The 13,685-nt window shown below is 51.5% G+C and overlaps 1 protein-coding gene across 4 annotated transcripts in view; it reads left to right on the top strand.

Annotated features, from left to right (window-relative positions):
- The window catches only part of CLEC16A (C-type lectin domain containing 16A), a 209,506-nt gene that overhangs the window by 77,195 nt on the left and 118,626 nt on the right, over positions 1-13,685 (top strand). For all 4 annotated transcript variants that reach the window (XR_014017681.1, XM_081257432.1, XM_081257433.1 and 1 more), the window contains exons 13-14: positions 9,475-9,597; positions 13,046-13,155. Coding sequence is in view for 3 of the 4 variants with exons in the window: in XM_081257432.1 (XP_081113558.1) it covers positions 9,475-9,597; positions 13,046-13,155 (233 nt within the window). In the remaining variant the exon portion in view is untranslated. The remainder of the gene's footprint in view (positions 1-9,474; positions 9,598-13,045; positions 13,156-13,685) is intronic.

Below are 13,685 nucleotides of genomic sequence, written 5' to 3'. Positions count from 1 at the left end.
CAGTCATGCTGTGCAGCATGTGGGATCTAAGTTCCCCGACCAGGGATCGAACCTGTGCCCCCTGCAGTGAAAGCACAGAGTCCTAACCACTGGACTACCAGGGAATTCCCCTTTTATTATCCTCTTAATGTCTGTAGGATCTATAGTAGTGCCCCCTTTCTAATTCATGGTATCGATAGTTGAGGTCTTCATTTTTTTTTCCTGATCAGTTTGGCTAGAAATTTATCAATTTTATATTAATTTTATTGGTCCTCTCAAAGAACTTTTTTTTGGTTTCATTGATTTTTTTCTCTGTTGTTTTTCTGTTTTATATTTCATTGATTTCTGTTCTTTATTTCTTACCTTTAGCTGCTTACTTCAATTTTAATTTACTCTTCTTTTTGTAGTTTCTTAAGATGGAAGCTTAAATCATTGATTTTTTTATGCTACTCAGTTTATTTTATTTTACTTTTAAAAATTAACATACAATAAAATTGACTCCTTTTGTGTGTAGTTGCATTAATTTTAGCATATTTATGGATTTGTGTGAACACTACTCTAATCAGGTGTTACGTTGTAGCTCTATCAACCAAAAAATTCCCGCTTGCTATTCCTTTTCAGTCATACCCTCTCCATACCAGTCACTGATTTTTAAACTTCTCTTCTTTTATAAAATATGAGTTTAATGCTGTACATTTTCCTCTAAGCACTGCTTTAGCTGCCTGCAGTAAATTTTGATATATGTTGTTTAATTTTTATTCAGTTTAAAATATTTTGTAATTTCCCTTCTGATTTCTTTTTGTCTGTTCTATCATCTGTGTAATTTCTAGCCGTATTTCTATTATTGATTTTTCTTCTGGTTTGATTTTAGGTTATATTTGTTATATTTTCCCTTTTTTTTTTTGGCATGCCTGATATTTTTTGATTGGTTGACAGTTACTATGAATTTTTTGTTGTTGGATGCTGAATTCTTGCTTCCTTTCAAGATTTTTGGGCTTTGTCCTGGGACAAGGTGAAGTTACTAGGAGTCGTTTAGGTCTTCTTAGACGCTGGCTTTTAAGCTTTGTTTGGTGCTAGTCCCGAACAGCCTTTAGTCTCTGGCTCACTTGACCCCAGTACAGAGGCCATCCCCTTCCAAGGGCTCTACTCGATGAGCCATGATTAGGTAGTCCTTCCATGCTGGCCTCTTCTCAGCCCCGTGTGAGCTCCTGGGGTTGTTCCACCTGCCTCCTCCCAGCAGGCCTTTCCCTTTCCTCCCCTGCATGCACAGGGCAGAGCTTAGCGGGGGCCTAAGAAGGAACCCCCTTGCCGATCTGTGCAGCTCCCCCGTCTCTGCTACTGTCTCGTGTCAGTTCCAGCCACTTGGCCTCTCTGAACTGCAGACTCTGCCTTCTCACCTCAGAGAGACCGTGAGCTTTGTTTGGGTTTTCTCAGTCTGTGGTGAGGCCTGGAAACTTCCCAGACGGTGGCCTGGAGCAATCACTGGGCACACTGCCTTAGTTTCTTCTCTCTCAGGATCACCCTCCTATGCTGCCTGTTGTCTTGTCCAGTGTCTCATAACCATTGTTTTAGATGGTTTGCCTTTCTTAGCTGGAAGCTGTAGCATTTAAAAAAGAAAGTTTTATCAAGGTATAATTGATAAACAGTGGACTGCACGTATTTAAAGTGTACAATTTGATAAGTTTTGACACATTTATACACCCATGAAACTATCACCACAGTCAAGTCAGTGTACGTATCCATCACTCCAAAAGTTTTCTCCTGCCCTTTGTCACCCCTCCGTCCCTCTCTTCTCCCACCCCTCTCCCTAGGCAACTCTGAACTGCTCCCTGTCACTATAGCTTGCTTTGCACTTTCTAGACTTTTATGTAAATAAAATCATGCGATAAATACTCTTTTTTTGTATGGCTTCTTTCAGTCTGCATAATTATTTTGAGATTTGTCCATGTTGCTGTGTGTATCTGTGGTTCCTTTCTTCTTATGTTTGATTAGTATTCCATGTGTGAATGTACCACAATTTGTTTACGCATTCATCTGTGAACGGACGTTTGGGTTGTTTCCAGCTTTTGACCATTACAAACAAAGCTGCCGTGAACACTTGTATGTAAGTCTTTGTATGGACATGTATTTCCATTTTTCCTGGACAAATGCTGAGGAATGGATGACTGAATCATATGATAGGTGTGTGTGTGTTTGTTCTTAAGAAACTGCCAAACTATCTTCCAAAGCGAACGCATGCTCTTACATCCCACCACCAGTGCACGAGGGTTCTGGTGTTCTGACACCCTCACCAGTGGGTGGCGCGACCACCTTTTTTATTTTAGTCATTTTAGTGGGTATATAGTGGTGTCTTATTGTGATTTTAATTTGCATTTCCCTAATGACTAATGACGTTGAACAGCTTTTTAAGTGCTTAGTCTGCCATCTTCTCATTTCCTTTGCCCATGTTTTAATGGATTGTCCATTTTCTTATTGTTGAGTTTTGAGAGTTCTTTATATTCTATATACAAGTCCTTTATCAGATGTGTTTTGCAAAGATTTCCTCCCAGTCTGTGGCTGGCCTTTTCATTTTCTTAACAATACCTTTGGAAAAGCAGACGCTTTTAATTTCCATGAAGTTCCCATGGCACTTTTTTATGCTTTTGCTCTGCGGGTTTTCTCTCCTACTCTGGACCGCTGGGCCTCTGAAGGCAGAGACCGCGTCGCTCTCAACGGCCTCCTGCAGTACTCAGGTCGGCGCCTGACACCCGGTCAGTGCTCAGCCAAAGCTTGCTGACTGATTGCCTCTCAGCCGTGTGGCAACTCCCCCGCGCTGCTCTCTTCCTGGCAGCCGGTGCTCGGTGCTCGGGGCCTCCGCAGGGAGGGTGCTGTTGGCGGGTGTGGGGATGCCCAGCTCCAGAGGGCCAGGGGGCACGTGGGTGAACACTTCGTCTTATGGGGGGCTGGCTTTCTGAGCAGGCTTCCTTCCAGGAGCCCCGCCGTGTGCTGGGGAGTGGAGAAGTGGTGGCTGGCACACCACGTTCCTTCGTCCATGATGTGGCCAGAGAGACGACCCTGCCGAGGTCCTGCTGGGGAGCCCACCTCTCTTTCTTCCTAAAAGAGTGGGACTCTGTATTCGAGGGAATTTAATTCCTTCTTCCACTTCCTGCTAATGCTTTTCATTTATTTATTCATTCACCCTTCTGACAAATATTTCTGAAGCCCTTCTTAGGTGCCAGGCACTGTGGTTAATATTGAGAACACAGCGGTGAACCAAACAGAGATTTTCCTGGTGGCGAGTGTGGCTGCTGCGGAGGGAGCAAGGCGACAGTGGTGGAGGAGAAGGCAGCGTGATGGGTGTGACCTGTGATTGTGGAGGAAGCCAGGGGTGGTGGTGCCGGGGTCACTAGCTTGGGTGGTCAGGGAAGGCTTCTCTGAGGAATAGACATCAGAGCTGAGGCCTGAAGAATGGGAAAGAGTCGGCTCTGCAAAGATCTGAGGCAGGAGTGCTCCAGGTAAAGGGAATAGCCTGTGCAAAGGCCCTGAGGTGCAAAAGACCTTACAGGTTTGAGGAGCAGAAAGCAGGTCAAGGTGAGGCTGACCAGGTGGGCAGGGACCAGATCGTGAAGGGCCTTGAAGGCTGCAAAAAGGAATTTAGGTTTTATTCCAGGTGCAGTGGGAAACACCTGAAGGATTTTTAAGTAGAAGAGTGACATGGTCAGATGGAAATTTTTGGAAGATTACTCTGGCTGCTGGATGGAAAGTAGGTTAATGGGGGTGGGGGGGTGAGTTGCAAAGGGGAAAGCTGGGCGGCTTGTGAGGAAGCTGTTGCAGTAGTCCAGGCAGGGATAATGTAGAATGAATTATGGCGCATTGGCCACGGAGATGGAGAAAAATTGGAAAGTTTTACGATACATTTTGGAGCTACAGCCAGGATGAGCTGATGGACTGGATGTGGGGGGTGAGTGAAAGGGACGCTGGGGCAGCTGTGTGTGTCCATTTACGAAAACAGGGAGACAAGGGCAGGAGTGGGGCCGGGGGCGGAGACTTCTGCTTGATTTGGGTGGGAGGGGGCACCACGGGAGGAGTCTGTGTGATGCCCAGGGCCCTGCCTCCTGCCACTGTGTGACTGGTGGTGCCATTTCCAGAACCAGCGAGTGTGGGCTATGAAGCAGGTTTGGAGAGGAAGCTGGAGAGTTCAAGTTCAGCACCCTGAGGCCCAGGTGCCTGGGGTACCGCCAGGGGAAACTGCCTAGCAGGGCGAGCTGCCTCTTGGTTTATGCTCCAGTATGGCCTGCGAGTACAGGTCTGCATTTGGTGGGGGCCGTTTGGTGGTGGTGCTGGCGGTGGCGGTGGGTGGGTGGGTGGTTGCTGTTTTGGTTAGGCAGCAGGCAGTTAGCTGCACTTAACCTTCAGCCTCTCTTTTCCAGATCCGTGCCCTCTAAGCAGGGCCCCTAATGAAATGGTCTCTTTCCGATAGATTTTCCATCATAAGACAATTTTAACATAAAAGCAATGTTAATAAAAACCAAATGTTAGCTCAGGCCTTCCAGTAAATCATAATAGATTAGATGCTGCACCGAAGTGAATATCGCACAGTGGAAAGGGTTGACTGGTTGGAGGAAGGCTCTCGCTGTGATTCAGTTGGGCCCCGTGATGAAGGCTGGTTCATATCTGTAATAGCAGATGCAGCCCTCTCTCCTTTGTCAAGTCTGCAGGGCCCTGGCCCAGGGGAAGGGGAAGGGGGGTGAGTTTTGCAGCTTTGTCTTCCTAAAGGTTCCCCTGCTCTACCCACTACCCCTTCTACTCCCTGCCCCCTCCAATTATCATTGTTTACCCAAGAGGAATCTTGGGCTTTTTGCTTTTTTTGTTTTGCTGAGAAGTTACTGGAACATGGATGAGAGGTATGGGAAAGGTTGAAAGGTAACAGGATAAAGGGAGGCTTTTGCCGTGCGGAGAGTTGGCAAAATATCATTTTGGATCTCGACTGACACATAATCAGAACTGGAAGTACATTGGAAATTGGCCCAACATCTGGTTAGCTTTCGAAATAGTTGGTCTATAGTCTTCCAAAGCTGGCAATGCTTGTGTGACTCCAGCCAAGGAGACCGAAAGAAAGAAAAAAAATTTTTTTAATTTATTTATTTATTTTTGGCTGCATTGGGTCTTCGTTGCTGCGTGCAGGCTTTCTCTAGTTGCGGTGAGCGGGGGCCACTCTTCGCTGCAGTGTGCGGGCTTCTTGTTGTGGAGCATGGGCTCTAGGCACGTGGGCTTCAGTTCTTGTGGCACATGGACTCAGTAGTTGTGGCTCACAGGCCCTAGAGCGCAGGCTCAGTAGTTGTGGCACACAGGCTTAATTGCTCCACGGAATGTGGGATCTTCCCGGACCAGGGCTCAAACCCATGTCCCCTGCATTGGCAGGAGGATTCTTAACCACTGCACCACCAGGGAAGTCCAAGAAAAAAAATTTTTGACCATTATTTTTACCTGGCACTATTGTGGTCTCTTTATGCAGGTTTGTCTGTCTACTTTTTATGTAGCTTTGGTCTGGGTCTGTTCTACCCTTGTCTTGAATGGGGGTTTCCACTAAGGAGGAAGAATCTAGAACCCAGAGGGGAAGCTTAGGAGCTGGTTACTGACATCACGGAGCCACACCCTTCCCTTCTATTTGGGATTCTTTGAATTAGTTAGTTGGGAGTTTGGGCCCCGCCAGTCCCAGGCCGGTGCTTGTAGGGTGGGAGTGATGACAAGGGAGACCCGTTCTGACTCACCGGGGTAGAGCGGGATCTGACCCCGGTGGGGAGGAAATGAGGAAGCATGGGGTCTGCTGGAATCTGGACGTGCGAGCACGGCTTCCCAGGCCATGTGAAGTGCATCTGGGTTTCTCTGGAATTTGTCACTCAGCACTTAGGGGGTTGAAGCAAATAGGACAGTATATCATGTACAGTGTTTATTTCAGTCAGAGGGAAATGGCTGGCGAAGGAACTCGATCGGGTTTGCAACAAAACCTGCTTCTCAGTAACTGGAAACCTCTGTGTGTGTGTGTGTGTGTGTGTGTCTGTCTGTCTGTCTGTCTGTCTATGTCTGTCTGTCTGCCTGTCCATCCGTCCACCTGCACATGTACCATTTCCCTTTCACATGCATATCATTGTCATATTGTCACACTGACCTTGTTCATTCACAGCTGTCAGCCACTGTTTTGTTTGGACCCAGAAGAATGTCTTAGAGACCGTGGTAGGAAAAAGAGAGAGACGGGGAGGGAATGAGGCACCTGGCCGAGCAGGAACTTTGGGGAAAGAGCGGAGATGCCCAGAGGGGTTCTTTACAAAGTTTTGCCATGTGTTGTGTGGAATGGACCCTGCTCTCTGCCTCCCCTTGGCTGGTGGTAAAAGCTACTGCACATAGGATGTGTTGCAACATGGAGTCTGTTTTGGGAAAGTGCTGGAAGCGGGGAGATCACCTTGAGTGGCCAGGGGGATGGAGGCTGCTCTAGAGTTGGCCATGACAACCAGGTCATGTCACCTGCTAGCTGCCCTCCAGGGGTACTGGCGTCCAAGCCATGTCTGTCCCTCCCCTAGCTTCTGCCTCATCACTTCCACCCAAAGCCCCGACCCCACTCTCCCCGAGCTCTGCCATACTCCCTGCCCTGCCCCTTGGCCTGGCAAGTCCTGGTCGTCCCTGAGTAGCTCATCCTTCAGAATCCAACCTATCTGCTTGTCCCCTGCACTCCCCACACACAGTTCAGCGTGCCTTCTTTGGGCCTTCTAGAATAGCTTGATGTTAGCTTTGGTTAGCTTGTTTTCCTTTCTGTCCTTTTGTTCTTTCATTCTTTCTTTCCTCTTATAACACAGCTGATATAGAACTACATTAAGCCACGTTCAAAGTAAAAATTCCCATCAGTGCAAGGTAACGGCAGGTAACTATCGTACGTGACCGAGTGCTGCTTCTTACTGCGTCCTGACAGCAGCCCTGGGACGGGCAGTTTCTGTAATTATTCCCATTGAACATGTAAGGAGGCTGAGAGTCCAAGAGGTAAGTATCAAAACAAAATTCCTCCAGCACCTGGCACCTGGCCCTTTCCCCTTCCATCGCGGCCACAGTGCAGCAAGAACCCTGGGAGAGAACGAGCCCAAGGGCACGAGGAGGCCTTGCAGGGCGGCAGTAGCTTTTGTCAGACCAGAGGGCAGGCCCCTCTCAAACTGTTGCTGTGGTCAGCTCACCACACAGGGGGTGCCACCCCCTCCCCAGCTGGATCCTGTCCATTTCCGGAATCAACCTAGTTCTAACTGTGCCTCTAATGTGGTCTGTGACCTTGGGGACGTGACTTAACATCTCTGGGCCTTAAGTTCCTCACTAAAGGAAGAGGTTGCATTGGAATCTGGTCCTGTGAAGTCTTGAGGTTTTTCAGTCCCCCTGGTTCCCCCACTTCACAGAGGGTGGAGCTGCCAGCCGAGGAAGGTCAGGATAACCTTGGCAGGTTTTTCTTCCTGTTGAGAGAAGATTTTGCCACAGATTTCCTCATTTTTGACAAATTCTAAGGGAGTCAGGGCAATAATAGGCAAGAGACAAAAAAGGGAACTCGCCATGGAAATTCAAGAGCTGGTCCGAGTCTGCCTCCCAGGCCCTAACGGCTGCCACTGCGTTCCCGGGGTAGCCAAAAGCTGGCTCCATCTTCGTTGAAGTGGGATGACGGGTTGGGGGTCATGGAAGTGGGTGATGTGCCGGGCAGGCCGGGGAGCCATTGTTTTCCCCAGAACCGCTGACTGACAGTTCCCAGAGGGCCAAGAACGAAAGGGTAGAGAGAGATTCACACGGTGTTGACATTTCTGGAAAAAAGCAAATGCTAGAAAGATTCAGTTGATGTCCTTCTTGCCATTCAATAAACCAGAATGCTTCAGAGTTAGACATTTAGCATCAAAACGAGATACAGAAGCCACAAATCAAATTTTCATCACAATCAAATTTTTTGATGAAGCCACATCGGTGCGGTGTGAGAGGGGGACCTGCTTACCTCCAGCCCTCGGGCCGCCTCCACCCGTGTCATCTCCTTGGCATGACTTAGCCTCCGGTTCGGAGTTGGAAGGAGTTCAGTAGCGCAAGATATATTGTTATGCTTTATTACGTCAACGTGTGAGTGTGGGAGTTACTTAGAATCCAGACAATCAGCTCCTCACTGCTATCCTCCAGTATTTTGTCAGGGTTCTAAATGAAGCATCATCTAGTACTCAAGGGGCCGTATTTCAAGAGTTCCCAGAAGTGCCACCATCCCCCCTTTTGTAGAATAACAGGAAAAGACGTGCTTCAGGCACAAACAATCCTTCCAGCTCCCCAGGCGTGGAGCAAGTGAAATGTTTGTTTCTGCGAGCTTTTCTGCAAGCCTAGTTTTCCAGAGCTGGGCTCGGCGAGAGGAGAGGGATTTGGAGCACTGCCCGTCCCACACCTGGCCTGGCAAAGTGACCCCAGCGGGGTCGTCCTGTCGCCCTGGCCCCCAGGTCCTGCTTTAGGAAAAGTGATGCTCGGTTCACTTAGACTCTGAGTGCGCCCTCTCTCCTTTCCCAAGCCCCCACCCCCTCCCTGTCTCCCACCCCACCCCCGTCTCATCTTTGTCTTTGAAATGCTGTTAGATTTCCCTGGAGGAAAAGTGATTCCTCTGCCCCTTAACCAACCCGTAGATCCGCCCTTGGGCCTTTCTGTGAGCCGGGCACGGGGCTGCCGCCTCTGTGCTTCCCACGCGGGGGCCCAGCTCTCCAGTTTGGTGTTAAGAGCTGGAGATGCGATTGGTGGGCACGACTGTAGCTACCTTTCTGTGTGGTCTGTTTCCCCCACTGTGGGACGGGTCTCACACAGGGGTGCCTTCGGGGGGTGCGCAGACCAGCCCCGAAACGGCAGCAAAGCCCACAGTGCGAGAGTTTCTCCTTTTCCCACCCCCTTCCCGCTCCTCTGACTGCGCCCAGGAGCATGTCACAGTCGGGCTAGTGTGACCTCTGTACCTTTCACGTACCTGATCGCCCTTTCTAACTCAGAGCAGGCCTCGGGCCACAGTCGCCCTTTCTAACTCAGAGCAGGCCTCGGGCCACAGTGAGTCAACAGTCTTCGGCTGAAACGTAAAAACTTTGTTGCTGTTGGTATTGCAGCCATGCTGATTTCCCATTTGCAAGTAGTGTTAGAAAATGTATGTTTTAGGGAATTCCCTGGTGGTCCAGTGGTTAGGACTCGGCGCTTTCACTGCCAAGGGCCTGGGTTCAATCCCAGGCTGGGGAACTAAGGTCCCACAAGCTGAGCGGCGTGGCCAAAAAAAAAAGAAAATACATGTTTTAATATATTTACTTAAGTTCCAGTTACAGAAAACTCTGAGGTGAGTCATAGTACAGGCAGCACCCGGTCATGGCAGGAACCACGAAGACAGACCGTGGACGGCCGAGGTTGAGGAAGACCCGCTCGAAGGGGCCTTTCAGCACACGGAGGGCACTCGGGATGGCAGCTGTGCTTACATCCGGCCCCTTCTCTCCATTCCAGGCATGGATCCTGAGAAACTCGAGCGGATCCAGCTGCCGGTGCCCACTGCGGCCGAGAAGGCGACCTACAACCACCTGCTGACTGAAAGACTCATCAGGATCATGAACAACGCAGCCCAGCCAGGTGCCCAGGCGTGCAGGCGGTTCCCAGGGGTGGTGGAGTTATGGGGACCAGGCCCCACACTGGCACCAGGAGCCCTGGCTTCTAGATCTGGCCCTGCTGGGAATCCAGGCAGACCTCAGCCATTCCCCTGCCACATACCCCCGTGTCCTGGGCCACCCGGACCCCTCCCGTCCAGCTGTGTCTTCGTCTCGGGGTCTCCTCCTCTTTCCTTCCCCCATGGTGTTTGTGCCAGACCCTCTCTTTCTTCTCCTTCCATACTCAACCCTGCTTTGGTCAGTTTTGCCTGTGTCTGCAACCCTCCTCTTGGGGTGGCCCAGGGCCACATTTGAGCATGAACTAGGCTGAGAGTATGAGTGAGGGGGAAGGTTGATAATACAAGACGTGCCCGGTGTCTGGCACGTGTCAGCCTAGTTCTGAGGTCTTGGCCAGCACCAACCTGCAGCCACAGTAGGGGCTAGAAAGAGCAAGTGGAATGAACTAGCACAGTGGTTCTCAACTGGGGGCAGCTTTGTCCCCAGGGGACATCTGGCAATGTCCAGGGACATTTTTGGTTGTCACAACTTGGGGAGGGGTTGCTACTGGCATCTGGTAAGCAGAGGCCAGGATGCTGTTAAACATCCTACAGTGCACAGGACAGGCCCCCACAGCAAAGGATTATCTGGCCCCAAGTGTCAATGGTGCTGAGGCTGAGAAACCCTAATTGCAAGGCAGGGAGAGAGGCCATCAGGGCGTGAGTGAGTGCGCAGGGAAGGGCCGAACGGAGATGCAGCCTGGTAGAGAGAGAACCGCTGGGCTGAGTGATCAGGAGCAGTCCAGGGGGTGGGCCCCAGTCAGGCCCAGGAGAAGTTATGACTGCAGATAAGGACCTCAGAATCAAAGGTGGAGGAGGGGGTGGCCAGAAGCACAGTGTGACTGCTGCGGAGTGAGTGCAGGGGCTTGGAGAACCGGGTCCAGGTCCTAAAGGGTATCAGTAAACTCAACAAATGTTTATTGAGTGCCTCCTGCATGCCAGCCTCTGAATGCGACGGATGAGGGTACAGGAAGTAGGGGACAGACGTGGATCCTGTCCTCCAGGAGCCATGGCTGGGAGTCTGTGGAATCTAGACCTCAGTGTGGTGTCAGGGCCAGAACTAACACTGTGGGGCTCACAGACGGTTTTTAAAGTCACAGGAGAGGAGAGAGGTGTGTCTAGGACTGAGCTCTGGGCCACTACCGGTCTCTGGAGGTGATATAGAAGGGGAGCCAGCTCCAGAGCCTGGGCCAGGCCCCACGTGGGAGGGGGAGGGCCAGGAGGAGGGTGTCCGGGGTGGCAAGAAAGATGTGGGTGGCTCAGGACCAAGGGGCACTCGGTGGAGTCAGTTTCCACGGGAGGTCTAGTTGGGGGAGGCGGAGCATGTTCCTGAGGAGGGTGGCCCCGGACCGTGCCTCGGTGATGGGGAAGGTGGAGCGTGGCCTGGGTGCTGGGGAGGAGCGTCCACGGTGGGGAGGATCAGCAGGCCCCCTGAGGATGGTGTATTTCTGAAGAGAAGAGGTTGGGGCAGCTCAGAGGGACAATCTCGAAGTTTCGATGAGGCCTCAGGAGTTTGCTGCTCCCTCTGTTCCCCTGGAGAGATGGGCCAGCAGGAGGAATAGTCAGCAGCTTGGCAGGAACTTGCAAAGGAAGAAGGGTCTTGGTGGAAAGTCACCATCTGCTTGCCTGGAGGCAGCGGGAGGGGCGTTTCTGACCTGGCCCACAGTGCGGCTCCGCGGAGGGGCAGGCGGGAGTGAGACTGTGCTCCAGAGAACTCCTCAGCTTGGAGGAGGGCGGGTGGGCGCTGCCAGGCCTGGGCCGCGGTGCAGAAGTGGTGGTGGGGCTAGGCCAGGCAGAACGGCCGAGCTGAGGCTAACCAACCTCTGCCCGGGTGGCCCCTGGGGTTGTGTCGTGCATAGGAAGGCCTGGTTTTGCTCGTATGTAACCAGTTCATCTTTGGGCAAACAGATTCCCTCTTCTCACCTGTTTGCCGCCCTACCCCCACCCCCGCCCTAACACACACGCACGCACACACACGCGTGCGCAGCATTAAAGGCCAACCAGGGAGGTGTGCAGCGGTGTGTCTGTCTTGAGTTTTTCCCCAGTGGTCCATCCTGGTCCCTGTTGTTTCCAAGACCTCGGAGATGTGGCCTAGAAACAACCCCCTCTCCTGGCCCCTCCTTCCACGTGGAGGCCTTTCCCCAGAAATGAGATTAAAGACTCAGGGGGAGTTTGCTAAGAGCAGAATGCCCTTCAGTCAGGCGGTCACGGGTGCTTTCTAGGGACGATGCCAGATGTGGGTTTTGGCATTCGGGGCACCTGGAATGCGCCACAGCCCAGGGTGAGGCTTGGGACAAGCCACTTCACTTTTCTAAACCTCAGCCTTTAGAGCACCCATTGCAGTGGGGTTTCAGAGAGACTCCTTGAGGGAACGTCTCTAAACACCCAGACCATGCTTGGCTCACAGCAGGACAGCAGGCTTTGTTGTCAGAACTTGGTTGCAGTTGACAGAAACCCAACTGAGACTCGCTGAGACAATACAAACAAACAAGACTGTTGGCTTGTGTGACTTCAAGTCTGTTGGGCGCTGGCTTGAGGCACAGCTGAATCCGGGGCTCAAACAATGTTTTCAAGCCTGTCTTTGGGCTCTGTGGCCTTCTGCCTTGGCCAGATGACTGCCTGCAGCTCCCGCCACCTGTCTCTGTCCAAGTCTCTGTCGGGCTCTAGACTTGCTGTAGCAGAGACGCTGGGCAGCCTGGTGGAAGGGAGGACTCAGGGCTCAGTTTGTAGAACACACTGGTGAGGTGGCCACTGCGGACTATAGTGCTCAGGCCATCAGGGCCCCACCGCTGTCCCTGTCCTCTCCACAGCCCAGCACGAGGAGAGGGTCTCAAGCCCGGTGATTACAGCAAGTTGTGGAACTGAGCCTTACTGGCTGTGACTGGCTCCCTTGCTCGCCCCCTACCCAGTCACTGTGACCAGGGGGCTGGATGGCCCTGACCAGCCTGGGGGATGTGCCCACCCCTGGGACAGGGGAAGCAGGACCAGCTCCACCCAAATCACATGACCGAGAGCAGGGCTGGTGGCTCTCCAAGGGAAACTAGGGGTGCTCGTCCCTGAAGAAAGGGAAGGAATGCTGGACAAGCAAAGTGACCGCAGATGGCCACTTTCTAGGCCTTCAATAATAAGTAGTTACGCATTTTTCCTGCCTCCCCTCCCACCATAAGGGGACTTTGGGTAGCATTTGGTACAGGCGGTTTTGATGAGAACATTCAATTGTAATTGATTGGGAAGGAGGTTGGCACATGGGGGTTCCCTCTGTACCCCTGCTGGATGTCGGGGGACCTGTCAGCTGACCTCCAAGTCAGGAAGGCAAGAGACTGCCTGTGAGGGCGTGCAGCCCGGGGTACGCGCGGCTGACCCCAGTGTGCTCTGCAGATGGCAAGATCCGGCTGGCGACGCTGGAGCTGAGCTGCCTGCTCCTAAAGCAGCAAGTCGTGACCAGCACGGGCTGTATCATAAAGGACGTACACCTGGCCTGCCTGGAGGTGAGGCCCCCTTCCTCCTGCGCCCGTGCCCCGGGGGAGGGTAGGAGGAGGTCGACGGAAGCTGCTGCATCCAGACCGCAGCCTGGTCCGCAGCACCACTGGGAGGAAGCTGGGCCCCAGACCCCTGCCGCCCCCTCTACCCACTTGCTCCCACAGACCTGCCCTTCCATTGAGATGGGCCCGAGAAGCCCACTTAATAGTGAGTTTTAGTAGTTTTCTTGTATTTGGCTCTGTATTTGTCGCTGGGATTTTTTTCTTTTTATATTATGAAAGTTTTATACGTGTACAGATACACATTTATTTATGGTTTATCGTGCTACTATGTTCATTCATTGTTTTAAATAGCTTTCATTGTCTTCCCTCTTATTTTCCATGTTTATTTTAGAAAGTTTAGAAACTACAGAGAGGTAAAAGGTAATGATAGTTGACACTTCGGTGTGTGTCTTTCCAGATACCACACATACTCACACACACGTTTACAATTTTTCTTTTTATAAAAACAGAGTCATCAAGGCCATATTGTAGAACCC

The sequence above is a fragment of the Mesoplodon bidens genome (genome assembly GCF_964165515.1).
Source record: "Mesoplodon bidens genome assembly, chromosome: 15".
In the NCBI taxonomy this organism is placed as follows: Eukaryota; Metazoa; Chordata; class Mammalia; order Artiodactyla; family Ziphiidae; genus Mesoplodon; species Mesoplodon bidens.
This window is presented reverse-complemented; position numbering and strand designations above follow the sequence as displayed.